Source organism: Lontra canadensis, unplaced genomic scaffold (assembly GCF_010015895.1).
Source record: "Lontra canadensis isolate GAN:19392208 unplaced genomic scaffold, GSC_riverotter_1.0 scaffold2, whole genome shotgun sequence".
Classification (NCBI taxonomy): Eukaryota; Metazoa; Chordata; class Mammalia; order Carnivora; family Mustelidae; genus Lontra; species Lontra canadensis.
This window is the reverse complement of record NW_022630996.1, coordinates 7,529,761-7,550,858: the sequence shown is the minus strand read 5'-3', so window position 1 is coordinate 7,550,858 and position 21,098 is coordinate 7,529,761. Positions and strand designations below refer to the sequence as shown.

Genomic DNA, 21,098 nt, shown 5'->3' with positions numbered 1-21,098 from the left:
GTTAATGCTTCTAAAATACAGATTTCATCGTATCCTATTTCTGCCCAAATAGTCAAGCATTTTTCTTTGCCTTTAGAGAAAATTCTGCATATTGATACATGTTCAAAATTTTCAACAGTCTAGTCAGAATCTATTTGATTGGTGCAGCAGTCCTGAAATATTTGAAAAAAGAGAAGTTCAGAGAAATTAAATGAATTTCTCAGAGTTAAATGGATAATATATAGATGTTAAGGGAGGTCTTCTGAGTTGCTGAGTACTCAGTCTGTCCTTACTTTATTACTTCGACTATAAAGTTTTCAAGTAAAAGTGGAAAAAGCATAAAACATGAATATTTTCCATTATATATCATCCCCCATCCCAGACATAAAGTCTGTCAACAATCTAATGTACCTTTTTTACTCTCCTTTCTCTGTGTGTGTGTGTGTGTGTGTGTGTGTGCACATGTGCAAATTTTAACAAATGGTATTATGTTTGATTTTTTTTTTCACTTGTCTTGGAGAAGTTTCCAAATCCGTGGTCTGTATTTTTAAAATGTGCCTACATAATATTTTGTAATATGGCTATTTCCTAAATTATTCAGTGACTATTATTGTGTTAATAGTTTTTGGTTTTGGTGCACAGTCTGGCAATAAAATCTTTGCATGTGCATCTGTGTTATGTATTTGCAACTGTTAGTTTAAGGTCTCCATTTTTTTCATTGAGAATATAAACTCCTTGATAGCAGGGATTATCTTCTTACCCTGCTTTATAATTCACTTTAGGATCTAGCTCATTGATCTGAGTAAATATAACAAAGCAAGAATATTTGCAGTTTTTGAAGTAGTTATAATGCCCAGTTTCTATCACTGCTTTATTCATTAACATATTACTGCCATTAGTTTATAACTGGCAGTACACTCAGATGTGTAGGTCAACCTTTTGATTTGCTGTACTCCAATACCATATTTATTTGTTGATTTTGGTGTATAATTTCTGCATGCCTCTGTTCTGTTACTTAATTTTTTTCCTCCAAAATCAAGTGGCTTTATTGATTTTTTTTTCTGAGTATAAGAATAATACGACCAGTATCAGACCAGCTTCACAGCAGTGTCTGCGCATGAATCTGAAAATCTGTACATGAAAAAAATGGCATTTTATTATGTTTTTCTTTGCTATCTATTTTCTCCATTTAGTATCAAGATGATAATTTCTAATGGCTAAGTAATGCATTGTATGACTATACCATAATTCAGTTAAAACCCTACACTCTAAAACATCATTGTTAAAGTTTTGTCCATTTACCTTTTGTACTTACTTCATTGTTTCTTCAAGTTCTTAGAAGTAGAATTCCTTAGTTAAATCATCACATTTATTTAGTAGTGATGGGTTGTATAAAACCTGGTCTTTTATGTAGGAGGGAAAAAATAAGAGAAACTATATTCCTCATGAAGCCTAAAGTCCAGTTTGAGGAGATAATGTTCATTTTTGAAATTTCAAAAGAACACTTAGAAAAGCACTTAACAGAATCAACTTTGTTAAACAGTGAAATGTAATACAAAATGCTAAGAGGTTGTAAGAGAAGTTTTCAGAATTAGACGACTTCACAAGGGAAATATATTTAGGATGGAGGAGACAAAAATGCAGAACTGAATTTTTCCAATTAAAAATAAACGTTTTTCCCATTTACAATCTAAGAATTTAGATGTCTTCTAATTAAAATGCCATAAATAAACTTGTGGGAAAAATGTAATTATGAAATAAATTACTTACTACATTTAAAAATTCAAAAACTCTCCCTGTGGCTTTCATTACAAATAGAGCCATTATAAGTTAAATAGCCAAACATTGTATTATGTTCTGTTTGAAGCTCATTTATTTTACAAGAGAAGCAGCAGCAAGTATCTGTGCACTGAGTGTTCAAAGCACTATTGAATCGTCAGTGATAAAGTCAGGATTGATGAGGCTTTTGAGGATTGGTCCATAATTGGTCGTAGTGTGGTTCTATCATGGTTTCCTTTGTGGTGGCTTTTTAATTAGATGACCGCAGTCTTGAAGAGCCTTAACACGGACACACTTACCCTTCCCTCACTTTTACATTGGCAGGTAGTTGTGTTTACTTTGACTTGCTTGTTCTTTATTTTATTTTATTATTTTATTATTTTTACAGATTTATTTTTTTATTTTATTTTTTTTTAAGATTCCATTTATTTATTTGACAGACAGAGATCACAAGTAGGCAGAGAAGCAGGCAGAGCGAGAGGAGGAAGCAGGCTCCCTGCCCAGCAGAGAGCCCGATGCGGGGCTCAATCCCAGGACCCTGGCACCATGACCTAAGCCGAAGGCAGAGGCTTTAACCCATTGAGCCACTCAGGCACCCCATTGTTCTTTATTTTAAATATTCCCTGTGTGTATGACAGTGCCAGAGTATGTGTTTAGTTGCGATGGTATGGATAGAGAGGAAAGTAGATGACCAGTATCTAGAATTCTGAAAATTTGTATATACCTACTGTCCTGCTAGATCCCCAAAGAATAAGCACTGAGGCTATTCCAGGCCAAAAGAAAAAAAAAATTATAGCTAGGCCCTTCCTCCTAGGATTTTGGTGCCTTGCAAATCTACTTTTGTAAGCTCGTCTAGACTGGAATGCTGCAGAGCTCATGGCCCAGGATAGTGTCAAGTCCAAGTGGTCTACCTTCTGGAGGAGGGTAGCATAAAATACTTAGGAAGGAAAGAAGTCCCAACAAGATTGATAATCCATGGAGAAGTGAAGAAGACCTTCCCCTCCAGAACTCAGATCAGTTTTGTACTTGGTTGGATCTTGACCACACTTGCTTGTTAACCTCAGGGCCCACTATGCCACATGTCGTTTGTCCTTTTACCAGTTTGAGTCTTTCAACAAATATTTCTTAAACATCTTGTATACCAGGCAAACTACTTACAGATAAAACAAAAAAAACACTGGTCTTTGTGGAGCTCACATTCTGGTGAGGTGGTAAAAATTTCCCCCTTGTGCAAATTGCCCTCCAAGGCATACATCCACCCTCCCCCTCTAAATTTCATCCTCTTACCAAAACTCCACCCTTCACACCAGTGGTATAATTTTGAGTTGTGTCCTTTTTGGTGTTCATTTTGTTCTTGACCCAAAGAGTTGGGTTTTTCCCTTTGGTTGGTTGTATTATGGAAGTTTAATGGTAAAGCAGAGGAAAAGCCTAGAATTCCTGCCAGTATGGGTGGGCAACAGTGATGTTTAGGTTAAACAGACAAGATTTATGCATTCCTTTTAGAGTTTTTTTGTTGCTGTTGTTGTTTTAAGATTTTATTTATTTATTTGACAGAGACACAGGAAGAGAGGAAACACAAGCAGGGGGAGTGGCAGAGGGAGGAGCAGGCTTCCCGCTGAGCAGGGAGCCCAATGATTGGGCTTGATCTTAGAGGACCCTGGGATCATGACCTGAGCTGAAGGCAGACACTTAATGACTGAGCCACTCAGATGTGCCCCTCCTTTTAGGTTTCTTTTTTTTTTAATTTATTTTTATTTTTTTAAAGATTTTCTTTCTTTCTTTGACAGAGATCACAAGTAGGCAGAGAGGCAGGCAGAAGGAGAGGAGGAAGCAGGCTCCCCGCTGAGCAGAGAGCGTGATGCAGGGTTCGGTCCCCCTTTTTTTTAGATCATGACCTGAGCCCAAGGCAGAGGCTTTAACCCACTGAGCCACCCAGGTGCCCTCCTTTTAGGTTTTTTTTTGAGAACAGATTGGAAATCTAGTTAAGCAGGGGATAAAGATAAGGGACTTAACTGGAGGAAAGGCAGTTAGACAACTTTTTTGGGTATCTGCTATGTGCAGAACACTAGTATAGCATGGTAAAACAGAAGGGGTGTTAGACCTAGAAATCATTGTAACCAGATGTCCCAGTAAGTATCTGGAATAAGTGTCTTTCTGGGCTTCGGTTCCTTTGTCTGTAGATTAGGAATAAAACTAGATCAGTGAGTGGTTCCTAACACTGTACATTAAAAACACCTGGGAGGCTTTTACAGCTCTCTCTTTGGAGGGTAGGCTTGGACCTATTTTCAAAAACTTGCATCAGTATTATTACCCCTGGTCTAGGTTAAAAACCACTGTATTGGATCAGTGGCATTCCCAACTGGCATCATAACATTTTAGGAAATGAGTGTAGCTTCCCATTACCAACTCTTAGAGAAATACATGTGTAGAGGGAGTTGTTGGAGAGAGTATTAAGATACCAATTAAGAGAGACACTTGCTGGGGCAGCTGGTTGGCTTCTGTTGGTAGAGCGTGCAACTCTTGGTCATGAGGTCATGAGTTTAAACCCCACTTGGCATGGAGCCTACTTACACACACACACACACACACACACACACACACACACACACGAGTCTGGTGTAGCAAAGATGGTAACAATGTATTTTGCAACTCTTTCATTGCTGTCTTATTTTCCTGCATATTTTAGGAGCATTACACTTTAACTTCTTAAAAATGTTGCTCAATAAGCAGTTTTGAATTTTCACACATCAATAGCAAGTTTCAGTTGCTGCTTAATATCACTGGAAGACTTAATTAATCCATAGATTTATGAGAGGAAGGAGTGGGGCCTGGAAGAATCTCAGCATACTCAGCAGCAGTGATACATGAGAGCCATTAGTGGGATGATAACTTATAATACTGGTGAATATTCCTTACTATTCCCAAAGGATAACTTTGAAGACATTGTCTATATTCCTGCATTCATTCTTTTATGTAATTAGTAACCCAGGTAATAGAGTTTAACGAAAAAGCTTTTTTTTTTTTTTTTTTTTAAGATAATCATAAAATGTCAGAGTTGGAAAGAGGAAGCTACTTTAGCAGTTCAGTTCTTTGCTCAGTGTCTTAGAAAAATGGTTGTCTAAACTGTACTGGGATCTTCCAGTTATCTGGGAATTCACTAACTCTTCAGGAAGTGTATTCTGTCTTTGGAAAGCTTTGATCATTAGAAAGTTGGTGGGGGTTTTTTTGTTTATGTTTTTAATTTGAGAGAAAGTTAAAATCTGACTCTGAAGTCCCTTGGAGCAATATTAAGATCTATTTCTGCTTCATGTTGAAAAGTTCTTTAGTTGATTGGGGTCTAGGTTCACATTTTGACTTTTCTTGGCTAATTGCATCTGTCCTCCGGCTTTTTTTGTATAGCTTGGTTTTGAAACACTTGGTCTAACTTATTTATATCCCTTTGAAATGTGTAGCACACAGAATGTATCTTTTGGAAGAGAGGTGTTTGCCAGCCTTCAGCAAGAGATTCTTACTTTGTTCATACTATGTCCTGTAAGTTAATTTATCTCAATCTTGCCACATTATAACTCTTATTCTTGACTAGTGTTTTCAAATTTGTCTTAATTTTCTGCTCATAGCTATTTGTAAATTTGTCTTCTTAGATATAAGACTTCATATTTTTGAGAAATTTTACCTGATCTATCAATTCTTTCGAATCTTAAATTTTTTTGAAGTTTATTTATTTTTATTTTTTAACTTATTTATTTTTTTTTAAAGATTTTTATTTAATTATTTGACAGAGATCACAAGTAGGCAGAGAGGCAGGCAGAGAGAGGAGGAAGCAGGCTCCCTGTGGAGCAGAGAGCCCGATGTAGGGCTCGATTCCAGGACCCTGGGATCATGACCGGAGCTGAAGGCAGAGTCTTTAACCCACTGAGCCACCCAGGTGCCCCATTGAAGTTTATTTATTTTTAAGTAATCTCTACATATAACTTGGGTCTCAAACTCATAACCCCGAAATCAAGAGTCACATGCTCTAAAAACTAACCAGGTGCCCCAATTCTTTTGAATCTTAGTCCAGTGAATTCACTTTTTTTTTTTTTTTTGGCTTGGGATATTGTACAAAATAGACTTTCATATCCTTTGTTGTATCTAGGTTGTTGGCCAAAAAGTTAAGACAGAGTCATTTCTAGGTACTTACATAACAAAGCTTAAGGCACAGACCTATATGCCAGTGATTGTCCTATTCTGTTTTTTGCTGCTAGAAACATCCCTCTGCTTAACACTGGCTTTTTTTTTTTTTTTTTTTAAGAGTAAATCTTCTATAAAACCTCAAGGATTCTTTTAGCTTTTCCTAAGGTTAGTTTGCTTCCTCACACATTTTAAATCCAGTTTAAATGTATCCTCTTCAGAAAGACCTCCTCTGATCTCCAAGCAGCCTCCCATCATAATGGGAGGGTTACTGTTTTATTAAACCTCTTAACTGTATTCAGAGACACAATTATGGTTAATTACTTATTTCCCCTCTTCTAAATGTCAGCTCCATGAGGTCAGAGACTGTATGTATCTGTGTCAGTTAGCTCTGTGTCCCTACCACATGGCACAAATGGGTACACAGTTAACTGAAGGAATGACTTTACTACTATAATGTTTGTTGTACTTTATGCATACTTTGTATAACAAAACCAAAGGCCATATTTACTATACCTTTTCAAATTATTGTATTCTCTTTTTACCAACCTTTGAGCAATTCTGAGACATTCTATTTGATAGGATAGCATACTTGCAGTTGGAAAATCTGTTTTACTTGGATCTCCATTAATCACATCTGTAAATATCTTTGCATCCAGCCCAATTTTTTCCCCTCAATTTTCCTCTTAAAGGATTTCCTGAAATATCTTATCAGTTGCCCAGATAATGTAAAAATGGATGGATTTCTAGGAACTTTGATCTCAGGAGAAAACCTAATTTGGTAAATAATGTCTAATTGGAATTCTAAGTAGGAGGATGCTAGGTTCAATGGGAGTATATTTTATACCCCTGATACATGCTTGTAAAGAGGATTTTAGTTTTTTGTGAAGTTATATTGGGTGTTAATAAATTTCTTTTTACTAGTTCACCTAGAGTCTTATCTGGAATCCTTATCAAGTTTAGTGGTCTAAGAAAATCAGAATGTTCAAAGAATATTGATATAATTCAGAAATTTGATTTACATATTCTTTTAATTTTAAACTAACGTTATCTTTTCTGTGTTAATAGGTTAAGTGAAATTTGATTTGATAAAGAAGCCGGAAGCTTTTTCAGATTTTTACAGTTTTTCTTGTCTGTCTGTTCTTAAGTACGAAAGTAATCACTGTTGACATCTGTTGATAGAATTGATGTGGATTTTTTTCTGACATCAGCTTTTATGCTTGTCTATGAAATTTTGTAATTTGAAAGTCCATAAGTAAAGAAGCATCTGTAAGACTTAATATGTATTTTGAAGAGAACTGTGGTGGTTAATGAAGTTTTGAAAAATGTGTTTACTGTTTCAATAATATGTCTTTTTTCCACCCCCCCAGAGAATGGATCTTGGAGAATGTCTGAAAGTTCATGACCTGGCTTTAAGAGCAGATTATGAAATTGCGTCCAAAGAACAAGATTTTTTCTTTGAACTTGATGTATGTAATTTTTCTTTAATGGGTTAGATTATTTTTTTGTAGTAAATGTTTTGAGTATGGATTAATATCTCTATAGGAAAAGGCTCTTAGCAAGTTATCTTCTTTGTGTTTATTTGAAGGTCAGTACTAAAATAAGATCGTGAATTTTCTTGACTAACAATATATTTTTTTAAGATTTTATCTATCTATCTATTTATTTATTTATTTATTGGACAGACAAAGATCACAAGCAGGCAGAGAGAGAAGGAGGGGAAGCAGGCTCCTTGCTGAACAGAGAGCCCGATGCGAGGCTCGATCCCAGGACCCTGGGATCATGACCTGAGCTGAAGGCAGAGGCTTTAACCCACTGAGCCACCCAGGCGCCCCTTGACTAACAATATTTTTTTAAAAATATAAGGTGAAACTGGGTAGTTTAAGAAAATGTGTAAAAATCCTTGCAGTACATATAATCTTTTGAAAAACTGTTCCAGTAAGTTGTGATGATTAAGGAAACCTCAATTTAAGCACATGTAAATAACAAATTTCTAATGTATTTTAGGCCCTTTAATAATCTACAGAACTTTTACATTCATATTTGTTTGTATCTATGAATATGTATAGAGGGAGAGAGGATATTGAGTACAGTGTTTTTTATGTAAAACTGATAGGAGAAATATTAAAAGGTATCATTTACATACCTTAAAGGCCCAAGATCTGATTTATTTATACAAACCGAATCATTCATTATAAAAATAAGAAAACTTTTTTTTATATTTATATAAAACTTACCAATTAGTATTACATGAAAGATACTAATGAGCACACATCTTATGATACTTTTTACAGTAAGGTGTAATAGGTATATTACTTGGTTTGGAAGGTAAAGCAGTCAAGAGGCACCTCCATCTACTTCTCTCCTAAGAATTTCTGCTAATAGAAATGAAAATTAGGAGTGCCTGGGTGGCTTAGTCAGTTAAGTGTCCTACTTGGTTTCGGCTCAGATCATGATCTCAGGGTTGTGAGATCAAGTCCTGCATTGGGTTCCATGCTGGGTGTGTAGCCTGCTTAAGATTCTACCTCTCATTCTCTCCCTGCCCATGTGCAGTCTCTCTCTCTGTCAAACAAAACAAAACAAAAAAAAATATCATCTATGTAAACATAATTTAATATGGGACTGGGACAGTTGGGGGAGACATCTTAAATCAACTAGATTTTGATTTAATCTGGGCATAAAATAAAGCAGAAACCATCACTTAGATATAGGGATATGGATAATTAGGTCATTTTCCATATTTAACTGTTTTTCTTTTAGTGGTTGTGGGCCTTGCAGAATGTTTTAATAGTTGTCTCATATATCAGTGCTTTAAAAATTTCTAATGGGTTAATTCAAAAGGGTCTTCGTGTTCTGAGGTGTTGAGAGTCTCTCATGGTTTCTCCTGGTATTTTTTATGACTTCATTTTATACACTTAGATCTTTGAAAGAAGTTAAATTTATGCTGGTCTAAGGAATTGAAGGTACAGATTTAGCTTTATTTTTCCAGATAGCTACTTAGTTGACCTAACAGTACTGATGAGTACATCTTTTTCCTCTAACTGCTTTCAGATCCCCCTTTAATCTTCCCATAAGTAAATTTAAATAGACCTATCTTGTGAATTTAAAGGTGAATTTTAAATTAAAAGAGCTAAATAGCTTTTTTTTTAAAAGATTTTTATTTATTTGAGAGAGCCCGCACACACATGAGCAGGGTGGGTGGGGAGGGGCGGCGGGGGGTGCTGGTTGTGGAGAAGCAGACTTCCCGCTGAGCGGGGAACCTGACATGGGGCTCCATCTCAGGACTCAAGGATAATGACCTGAGCGGCAGGCAGACGCTTAACCAACTGAGCCACCCATTTGTCCCTAAATACCTGTTTCTTTATCATTACAGATAAGAGCTTTTAAATGAACCTGTTGCTTTTTACTTCCAAGAAATTCCTAGAATCTGCTATGTGCTGAGATTTTATTTTTAATTAAACATTTGTATTTTAAATTAGTTCTCTTTCTGTACAGTAAGATATGAAAGTCCAAATTGCTTGATTTAGGAATAAACCTTAAAAGTTTACTTTTAAATAAATTACTATTTTTTTTTTAAGATTTTATTATTTGGCAGACAGAGATCACAAGTAGGCAGAGAGGCAGGCAGAGAGAGAGAATGGAGGAAGCAGGCTCCCTGTTAAGCAGAGAGCCCGATGCGGGGCTCAATCCCAGGACCCTGGGATCATGACCTGAGCTGAAGGCAGAGGCTTTAACCCACTGAGCCACCCAGGTTCCCCTTTTTCTGTGCTTTATTTTACAGGGATTTTATGGCATATGATACTGTGTAAAATGCTTTTTATTTACAAATCATGAACATTTTCTTGTATCATTAAGTATTCTATTAAACCTTTTTTTTATTGGCTAAAGATCAAAATTTCTACATTACCTAGGTATTTAGGGTGTTTACAACTTTTAACCATAAAAATAACACTGTGAGGAACATCTTTGAATATTAAGCCTCCTGTATATCTGATTACTTTCTTAAAAGGTATTTCTGGAAGCAAAATTACTAAGTCAGGAGACATTTTTAAGTCTTTTGATACCAGTTACCACATTGTCTTTTTTATTTTTTATTTTATTTTATTTTTTCTTAAAGATTTTATTTATTTGACAGAGATCGCAGGTAGGCAGAGAGGCAGGCAGAGAGAGAGAGGAGGAAGCAGGCTCCCCGCCGAGCAGAGAGCCCGATGTGGGGCTCGATCCCAGGATCCCGAGATCATGACCTGAGCCGAAGGCAGAGGCTTTAACCCACTGAGCCACCCAGGCGCCCCCACATTGTCTTTTTTATTTATTTATTTATTTTTATTTTTATTTTTTTTAAAGATTTTATTTATTTATTTGACAGAGATCACAAGTAGGCAGAAAGGCAGGCAGAGAGAGAGAAGGGGGAAGCAGGCTCCCTGCCAAGCAGAGAGCCCGATGTGGGACTCGATCCCAGGACCCTGAGATCATGACCCGAGCCGAAGGCAGCGGCTTAACCCACTGAGACACCCAGGCACCCCACATTGTCTTTTTTAAACACTGCACTGACTTTTTAGCAGAGTATGAGAGTGGTAGTTTCCTTACAGTTTCACTTTTCTGGGAACTGTTTATGTTTACTCTGCTAATTTAATAGGTGATGAAGTTGTATTTTTGATTCATAATTGAACCTGCTTTTGTTTTTTTACTACCCTATTAGCACTTCAAAAAATAAAGTATGGGGTCCCTGGGTGGCTCTGTTGGTTAAGTGTCTGACTCTTGATCTCAGAGTTGTGAGTTCAGGCCTTACATTGGGCTCCATGCTGGGTTTGGAGCCTCCTATTAAAAAATAAGAAAATTATGTATAATATTTGAGTAAAGATATTCCTCAATAAAGTTGATTTTTCTGGCAGTAATTTTCTTTTAATTAAATTTTGCAGGCTATGGATCATCTTCAGTCATTCATTGCAGATTGTGATAGAAGAACAGAAGTGGCTAAGAAAAGATTAGCAGAAACTCAAGAAGAGATCAGTGCTGAAGTGGCAGCAAAGGTAAGAATTTCGGTTATTTCATTAGTACTACAAAATACTGTTTCAGCTCACTAATTCTAACTTTTTTTTTTTTTTTTTTTTTGAGATTTTTATTTATTTATTTGACAGGGAGAGAGAGATCACAAGTAGGCTGAGAGATAGGCAGAGAGAGAGGAGGAAGCAGGCTCTCTGCTAAGCAGAGAGCCCTGTGCAGGGCTCGATCCCAGGACCCTGAGATCATGATCTGAGCTGAAGGCAGAGGCTTAACCCACTGAACCACCCAGGCGCCCCTAATTCTAACTTTTTATTTTGAAATAATTACATCCACAGATTGCAGAGACATATGTAGGGAATTCTCTGAGCTCTTCCTCTAGCCTCCCCTAATGTTCACATTTTATATGGCTACAGTACACAAGGAATGGATACTGGTCCAATTGTGACATTTTACTCAGTTTTTTGTTTTTTTTTTTTTTTAAGATTTTATTTATTTATTTGACAGAGATCACAAGTAGGCAGAGAGGTAGGCAGAGAGAGAGGAGGAATCAGGCTCCCTGCCAAGCAGAGATCCCAGCATAGGGCTTGATCCCAGGAGCCTGGGATCATGACCTGAGCCGAAAGCAGAGACTTTAACCCACTGAGCCATCCAGGCGCCCCATTTTACTCAGATTTTACCAGTTGTGTGTGCACTTCTGTATGTGTATATATAGCTCGGTGCAGTTTTATCACACTTGTAAGTAACTTGGGTAGTTACCACCATAGTTAAGTTACTTCACTATAACATCACGATGAGAGTCCCTCATGTTACCTTTCTAGAGCCACATCTATTTCCCCTTTCCCCTGTCTTCTGGAAACCACTAATGTATTTTCTGGCTCTATAATTATGTTATTTTACTGAATATTTCATAAATGGAATCAGGTAACCTTTTGAGATGGTTTTCACTCAGCACAGGTTCCTTGATTCATATAAGTTGCTATGTATATCAGTTCATACCTTTTTGAGTAATATTTCATGGTATGGCTATACCATAGTTTAACCACACATTGAAAGATGTTTAGGTTATTTGCACTTTCTGGTTAACACCAGTAAAACTGCAATAAATATTTCATTTCTTCGGGATTAAAAAAAAAGGAAGGCAGTTCTGGGTCATGTGGTCATATTATAAGTCCATTTTTAGTTTTGAAAGCAGGTGTCAAACTTTTTTCTAGAGTGGCTGTACCAGTTTATAATTCTTTTTTTTTTTTTAAAGATTTTATTTATTTACTTGAGAGAGAGAGAGAATGAGAGAGAGAAAGCACATGAGAGGAGAGAGGTCAGCAGCAGAAGCAAACTCCCTGCCGAGCAGGGAGCCCAATGTGGGACTCGATCCCAGGACACCAGGATCATGACCTGAGCTGAAGGCAGTTGCTTAACCAACTGAGTTACCCAGGCACCCCCAGTTTATAATTCTATCAGCAATGTGTTAGTGATTTGGTTTCTTCACATCTGTGCCAGCATTTGGTTTTCATTTTCATTTTAGCCATTCTTTTTTTTTTCTTTTTTTTTTAATATTTTATTTATTTATTTGAGAGAGAGGCAGTGAGAGAGAGCATGAGCGAGGAGAAGGTCAGAGGGAGAAGCAGACTCCCCATGGAGCTGGGAGCCCGATGCGGGACTCGATCCCAGGACTCCGGGATCATGACCTGAGCCGAAGGCAGTCGTCCAACCAACTGAGCCACCCAGGCGTCCCCATTTTAGCCATTCTTTTTGTTTTGCTTTTTCTCTCTTTGTTTTAAGATTATATTTATTTATGAGAGAGAGAGAGAGAGCGAGCACAGGCAGACAGAATGGCAGGCAGAGGCAGAGGGAGAAGCAGGCTCCCTGCAGAGCAAGGAGCCCGATGTGGGACTCGATCCCAGGACGCTGGGATCATGACCTGAGCCGAAGGCAGCTGCTTAACCAACTGAGCCACCCAGGCGTCCCATTTTAGCCATTCTTAAAGGTGTGCAGTGATATTTCTTGGTTTTAGTTTGCATTTCCTGAATGCCTAATGATGCTGAACATTTTTTTGATGTGTTTATTTGGCATTTATGTACCTCTTTAGTGAAATGTCTGTCTTAAACCCATTCTCCAGATGGAGTAATTTTTTTTTTAATGTTGATTTTTTAGTGTTCTTTAGGGAGGGTATGTTTTACCCTCCATTTTTAAAAAGTATTTCATCATGGGAACATGTGGTGGCCCGAGTAGGTTAAGCATCCAAGTGTTGATCGCTCAGCTCAGGTCTTGATCTCAGGGTCATGAGTTCAAGCCCCGTGTTGTGCTCCATGCTGGGTGTGGAGCCTACTTAAGGAAAAAAAAAAGTTTTTTTATGTGAACTTAAACACAAAAAGGGGAAACAGGGGTGCCTGATTGGCTCAGTTGGTAGAACATGCAGCTCTTGATCTCTGGGTTGTGAGTTTGAGCCCCATGTTGGGTGTGGAGATTACTTAAATAAATAAAGTTTATAAAGACAAAACTGGAAAGAAAAGTACAATAAATCCCAATGGATTCATAGTTTTTTGCTCTTGTTTCATTGTTCTATTTATTTATTTAAAAATTTTACTTATTTGAGTGAGAGAGAGAAATGGAGCAGGGGAAGACGCTGAGGGAGAAGGAGAAAGAGACTCCTCACTGAGCAGGAAGCCCAACATGGGGCTCAATCCCAGAACCCTGGAATCATGATCTGGGCTCAAGGCAGATGCTTAACCAACTGAGCCACCCAGGCGTCCCTGTTTCATTATTTTAAAAGCAAATTCCAGATGTCACATCGTTTCACCTCTAAAGCATAACCATAATAAATCACATCCATAAAGTTAATTTTTTAACATTATCTAATATCCTGAATGTGTTCATTTTTCCTATATAGAGTTGGTTTGTTCTAATCAGAATCTAAAGTCCATTTATTGCATTTTGTTGATTTGATGACTTTTAACTACTTTGAAATATTTTGTGCTGTTCAATATAGTTTTTACATTTTTTTTTAAAGATTTTATTTATTTATTTGACAGAGATCACAAGTAGGCAGAGAGGCAGGCAGAGAGAGATAGGAGAAAGCAGGCTCCCTGCAGAGCAGAGAGCCCGATGTGGGGCTCGATCCCAGGACCCTGGGATCATGACCTGAGCTGAAGGCAGAGGCTTTAACCACTGAGCCACCCAGGTGCCCCACTACTGTCGTATTAACTAAAGCCAGTTACATGGCCAAATTCAGAATCAGAATATGATGGTATTAATTATATAGCAAAGTGATGGATACAGGGAAAGGTAAAGAGTTTAGGGCATAACACACAATCATTCCATGACAGATCCTGAAAAAACAAATTAGCATTTTGCTAAAGAGTTAAAATGAAGGGCGCCTGGGTGGCTCAGTGGGTTAAAGCCTCTGCCTTCGGCTCGGGTCGTGATCTCAGGGTCCTGGGATCGAGCCCTGCATCGGGCTCTCTGCTCGGCGGGGAGCCTGCTTCCTCCTCCCTCTCTCTCTCTCTCTCTCTCTCTCTCTGCCTGACTCTCTGCCTACTTGTGATCTTGGTCTGTCAAATAAATAAAATTATAAAAAAAAAAAAGTTACAATGATAATAGAATTGAAAATTTCTTTAAGGGTGAGTTTGGAATGACGGACATTTAAGAAGTAAGGATTATTGGCACACTGGTTTGTTGGGACTGGATGTCCATATCAAATTAAAATCTTCTTTGATAATATAATTGGCTACACAGCCTGAATACTTACTTTTTGGCCGATATACAGACTGTATAGGTATCATATGCCATTAAAGCAATAGGAATGAACTATGTTCTTAGGATGATGGTGATGAAGAGGAGGAGGAGGACACAGATTCCAAGGCAAGAATTAATCCCAGAGAAAAGACATGAACTAAGGCTAGGGAAGACAGAATGTTATGGTAGTATACTGAAAATCAGTAATGTGCTCTGCAGTGTATGTGCAAGGCACATTTTCTCATTTCTCACAACTTTATGATATTGGCATTATTCCCACTTCTCTGATGAAGTGGATTCAGGTTGAGTAATGTGGTCAAAATTACATAGTTGGTAATTGTTTGGCAATAAGCCAGACCTGTTGGACTTTAAAGTCATATATTTATCTTAAAGAGTATCTACCAGTTCATTCCTGTAACTCCTGTTTGAGCCTATGCTGTTTGTTGGGCACTGGAAATACAAAGATTGGAAATACAAATAATTGTGTTTAAGGTCGTCTGATATATATATATAAGTATATATATTATATATATACACACACACAAGTATGTACATAAGAGTGTCATTAAAGATAAAAAGATGGCGCAAAGGAAGGTTTGGGTCTCTGCTTATGTTTAAGTTGGGGTGAAATGTGACTGATCAAGAATGTTTCACAGAATAGTTGAATCTTGTTGAATGAATAGGCATTCATGAGTTCAGACAGGGAGGTAAGGGACAATGTCTGAGGAAGAGGGATGACATCCCTCTGCAAAGTCACTGAGGCAGAAAACAAGAGTAAATATGGGAAACTAGCTATAACTATAGATTGTGTTGTGAAGTGGGGAACAACAAGAGATGCTTTGCAAAGGTAGATGGGGCGTATAGTGGAAGAAACAGTATTTTATGCTTGGAATACGTTGCCAATGCAGAGGTTGTAAAGTAATAGTTAAATTGAGGTCAGTTGTATTTCCTGACCTCCCTGTAATGAGAGGGCAGGTAGGTTTAAACCCTCCTATCCCACCAGTTCATTTATGATATGCTCAGAAAGCATTATTTATCCTCATATTGCCTTGAGTCTTTCCTGAGCATTTATGAAATATTTTGAACTCTGATAATTTATTCTGCTTTTTATTCATGATCTTCTTTTCTGTTTCTTTCTAGGCAGAACGTGTTCACGAGTTAAATGAAGAAATTGGTAAGTTGTTGGCCAAGGTGGAACAACTAGGAGCTGAAGGAAATGTGGAAGAATCTCAGAAAGTAATGGATGAAGTTGAGAAAGCACGGGCAAAGAAAAGAGAAGCGGAGGTAATACAATTTTTAATGGTAATATGTTCAGTCTTACTGTCAAAACATACTTGATTGGAAATTATTGAAAACTTATTGCTAGTATAGGAAATTTAAACTAATTATAAAATTTAATTAGTCCATCCCATAGTAATGGATTATGTATCAAAGTTGGGGGATTTTTGGTTTTTACTTTAGAGGCTTTGATCTGTTGAAGTTTTTAACTAGAAAATGAAATTAACTAGACTAGCTAGTCATACATAGCAGTCACATACAGAATGCATTTATGCATTTTCTATGATATCCTCCCTCCCTTGACTTTACAATCATGCAACCATAGCATTCTCTCTTCACTACACATCTCAGTACAGTTCTGCTAGTACTTTGGGAGCCTTCTCTCATTCTTTCTCTGTAGTAGCACAAGTCAAAAGCTAATATCCTACAGACAGAATTCTATTTTGTTTGGCCCACCTTGTGTGTCTTAAAAAATCGGATGCCTTCAGATGGGGTTGTATTCTCCCATTTTGCCATAGTCTCCATTGTTCTTAACTATATCACACCTCTGTTTAATTTGTTCTTCTTCTGCCCTCTTTTAAAATGGAAGTCTAGATAATTGATTTTAGCCCATTTGATGCTACAGATTTTCTTCTGGCACAATTGTAGCTGGATCCCACAGAATTCCATATTTTGTTTTTATTTTCATTCAGTTCAGATATTTTCTAATATTCTTTGTGATTTCTTCTTTGATCTATGGGTTACTTAGGAGCGTGTTTTTATATATTTGGTGTTTTTTCCAAATAGTTTTCTGATCTTAATTTACTTCTATTGCAGTGGGAGAACATTTGTGTGATTTTAGGTCTCTTAGATACTATCAGTACTTGTTTTGTGCCCTGCATGTGATCTTGGTGAAATGTCTGTCTTAAACCCATTCTCCAGATGGACTACTCTTTTTTTTTTTTAAACATTGATTTGGAATGATGGAATGGTCCATCTGCATTTGAAAAGAATGATACTCTGCCTTATTAAGTGGAGTGTTCATAAATGTTAATTGAGGCAAGATAGTTGATTGATTAATCAAGTCCTCCATATCAGATAGATTTTCTGTTCTATTTACTGAGAGGAGTATTAAAGTCTCCATCTCTAATTGTGGTAGACTTAAACCCAGTGTACTGGTAATTATGTTAAATATAAATGGTCTAAACATTCCAATTAAAAGGCAGAGATGGTGAGACTCGATTTTTTTTTTTTCTTTTTTTTTTTAAAGCAAGACTTAGGGCACCTGGGTGACTCACTTTGTTAAGCACCTTCTGCTTAGGTCTTAAAAAAATAAAAGGAAGACTTTACTATATGCCAGGTACAAGAAATCTTCTTTAGGGGGCGCCTGGGTGGCTCAGTGGGTTAAACCTCTGCCTTTGGCTCGGGTCATAATCTCAGGGTCCTGGGATCGAGCCCCGCATCGGGTTCTCTGCTCAGTTTCTCTTTCTGCTCAGTTTCTCCCTCTCTCTCTGCCTGCCTTTCTGCCTACTTGAGATCTCTAATTAAAAAAAGAAATCTACTTTAAATACAAAGACAGATCAAAGGTAATAGGATGGAAGAAGATACACCATTTAGCCATTCTTGTTAATTTTATTTAAGTTTTAATACTTAGGATTTCTTTAAATGTAATTAGTATCATTCCAGAACGTAAACACTATTAATTTTATTATTTTAAAAAATTTTTTAAGACTTTGTTAGAGCACTAGAGAGAGAGAGCAAGCATGAGTAGGGGGGAGAAGGAGTAGTAGGCTCCCTACTCAGTAAGGAGCCCATCGTGGAGCTTGGTCCTGGGATCATGACCTGAGCCAAAGGCAGACACCTAATTGACTGAGCCAGCCCCGTGCCCCTAAACCCTATGAATTTTAAAATGCAGAGTATTTTATAGCTCATTTCCCCAAAAGACTCAAGTAATGAACCTTAGTAAGCATTATTACTTGCATATTTTGCAGTTTTCATGAAGTTTCATATATATGTATTTGAAGATTTTCTGGTAGCACACAGTGTCTTAACATCTTTAGCCTGTTATATTTTATTATCAGTTGATTTTTAAGACAGTGCACTAATGAATTTACTTGCTTATTGTAGATTATGTTCAGATGCACATGATAAAAACTTAAATGGCTTAACCAAAAGAGGGTTTTCTTTTTTTCATTTATTAAGTAATCGTCATTAGGGAGTCTGGGGCTGGTACAGCAGCTCTGTAATTCCATCAAGTACACAGACTATTTCTGCCATCCTTACTTACATGGATTCATCTTTATACTTACCAGTTTGTGTTGGCAGTAGAGCTACCATGCCTAAAGCATTTTCTCTATACATAACTAGAAAAAGGAAGAGTAACAAGGCACTAAAATTGAGTTGACTTGCCTCCTAGAGTCATACATTTGTTTTTCTTTTCCCTTTTTTGTGTGTTTTTATTTGAGAGTGAGCTCAGGAGAGAGCATGAGATGGTGGTGTTGGGGGATAAAGGTAGTGGGAGAACCAGAAGCAGATTCCCCATTGAGCAGGGAGCCAGTGTGGCTGATCCCAGGACACTGGGTTCATGACCAGAGTCTAAAGGCAGATGCTTAACCCACTGAGCCACCCAGACACCTCTGGTTTTCTTTTTTAAAAACTTTTTTTTGAAGTATCTTCAGAAAAATTTAAGGAATAGAATAAAGAATTCTCCTGTATCCTTCACCCAGCCTTTAAGTGTTAACGTTTTACCATATTTGCTTTGTCTTTCTCCTTGTGTGTGTGTTTGTGTGTGTATGTATTTGAACTGTTTGACATTAAGTTATGGATAAGATGCTTCTTTATCCCCAGATACTCCCATGTATGTTTTCTAAAGACAAGGATATTATATAACCACAGTAGAATGATCTGAATCAGAAATTCACAGTGATACAGTACTATTATGAATCTGAAGGCTTTATGAAGATTTTCCCAATTGCCACAATAATGTCATTTTTATTAAAAAATTTTTGTTATTTGTTTAGGGTCCAGTTCAGGATCATGTAATGCATTTAGTTGTTAATGTTGTCCTAGGGTCCTTTAATCTGGACCTTCAGTCTTTGTCTGACAGGATCTTGACAGTTTTGAAAAGTACAGGCTTCATTTTATAAAATTTCCTTCAGTTTCTGTTTGTCTAATTTTTCTTCTTGGTTAGATTTTTTTTTTTTTTTTTAAGATTTTATTTATTCATTTGACAGAGATCACAGGTAGGCAGAGAGGGAGGGAGAGAGAGAGGAGGAAGCAGTCTCCCTTGCCAAGTAGAGAGCCTGATTCGGGGCTCGATCCCAGGACCCTGAGATCATGATCTGAGCCGCAGGCAGAGGCCCAACCCACTGAGTCACCCAGGTGCCCCCTTGATTAGATTTTTGACAGTACCATTTAAGTAATGTCATATCTCATTAGAAGGCACATGTTAGTGATTTGTCCCATTTCTGATGATTGGCCTATTTTTCTACTATGAAGTTAGAGTGCTTTCTTTTTGTAATTAGTAAATATCTTGATATTGACATTTTTGAAACTGTAAATATTGTTTCCCATCAGTTTCTGATCTATAGGTGATAGCAGCCATTGGTGATTTTTTTTTTTTTATTTCAGTCTCTTGACTCCCTTTGAAAGGATTTTCTATAGATTCCATCCAGCAATGTCCACTTGAATATCTTCTTAGCCAAAGGTCTGTGGAGGCTTGGGAATGTAATATCTTTTAGCTGGACATACTGCTGGCCTCAAACAAAAGGAGTACAGTGAATACACAAACCCACCCATACTTGTTATTTCATTAATGAACTTAAAATTGTTTTGTGTAAGACATCTTTCTCTCATTAAGGCACCTTTCATTGCTTGTCTTACAGAACTATTCCTCTCAGTAGAAAGAAAGTCTTTATCATTTATATGCTCTGTCCATATTTTCAAAGGAGGAGAAAGTGATCTGTGGGAGAGAAGGCACTAGAAGGAAACTAACAGTATGAAAGACATGCATTCTTTCTTTCTCTGCCAGTGTGGGTGACTTCTTCCTTGGCCCTTCACTGATAACACAGTTTCGGGGTTGCTGCATCTCATTTTTAACAAAAATTGTAGAAAACAAAGCATTGTAGAACTGAGAAAATTTTTTCCAGAAGTCATAGTCTGTGGTAGAAGTCAGAATTCATGGTAGAATTCTTACAGTAGTTCTTGGCAAAATGCAGTTGTGTCTTGGATCTTTTACCTCTAGTGGAAGAGGTCCCAAGGATGGAGGATGAGAATATGAGGAGTCCCATCATTTTTGTGACAAAAATAGCCGTACTTTAATTATTCATTAGAAAACATTTTTTAATACAAACATAATGTATTTTGTGTAGCGGTATGGCTCAGAGATTTATATGAACATTGTTTTTCTCACTTTTATTTAGGAAGTTTATCGGAATTCTATGCCAGCTTCCAGTTTCCAACAGCAGAAACTTCGAGTCTGTGAAGTCTGCTCTGCCTATTTAGGTCTTCATGATAATGATAGACGACTGGCTGATCATTTTGGGGGTAAACTGCACCTGGGATTTATTGAAATAAGAGAGAAGCTTGAAGAATTAAAGGTACATTGGTAAATTAATATCATGTGCTCTAATTTAACCACCCATTGTTTTGATGTATATTGGTTATCTTTTTGTATAATGTTCTTGACTATGATTTCTGCTAACAATTCATACTGAATAGTATAGGATTATAAATGGAGATAATAACTGGTTTAATGGGTTATGTTTGAGAAACAGACTTTTAAATAATGTCCCCCTTATTCTGGGAGGCAGTATTTTGTGTTGAATATGTATGACATTAAATTAGGAGTCTTAAAAACTGGGTTCTTCAGTCTTAAAAACTAATTCTTTCTGGGGTGCTTAGGTGGCTAAGTCATTAATCATCTGCCTTCGGCTCGGCTCATGATCCTGGGGTACTGGGATTGAGCCCTGTGCCAGGCTCCCTGCTTCTCCCTCTCCCATTCCCCCTGCTTGTGTTCCCTCTCTAGCTGTCTCTCCCTCTGTCAAATAAATAAATAGAATCTTTAAAAAAGAATAATAATAAAAACTGGACGCCGGGGTGGCTCAGTTGGTTAAGTGACTGCCTTGGGCTCAGGTCATGATCCCGGAGTCCCAGGATCAAGTCCCGCATTGGGCTCC

General features: G+C 37.3%; 1 protein-coding gene across 20 annotated transcripts in view; it reads left to right on the top strand.

The window, feature by feature from the left end:
- The window catches only part of LOC116873824 (putative RNA-binding protein Luc7-like 2), a 60,242-nt gene that overhangs the window by 25,918 nt on the left and 13,226 nt on the right, over window positions 1-21,098 (top strand). For 11 of the 20 annotated variants that reach the window (XM_032867974.1, XM_032867938.1, XM_032867965.1 and 8 more), the window contains 5 exons: window positions 5,211-5,289; window positions 7,299-7,397; window positions 10,848-10,958; window positions 15,805-15,948; window positions 20,343-20,519. In XM_032867974.1, coding sequence (XP_032723865.1) covers window positions 5,211-5,289; window positions 7,299-7,397; window positions 10,848-10,958; window positions 15,805-15,948; window positions 20,343-20,519 — 610 coding nt within the window. The remainder of the gene's footprint in view (window positions 1-5,210; window positions 5,290-7,298; window positions 7,398-10,847; window positions 10,959-15,804; window positions 15,949-20,342; window positions 20,520-21,098) is intronic. The other 9 variants (XM_032868011.1, XM_032868031.1, XM_032868048.1 and 6 more) reach the window with 1 other exon arrangement.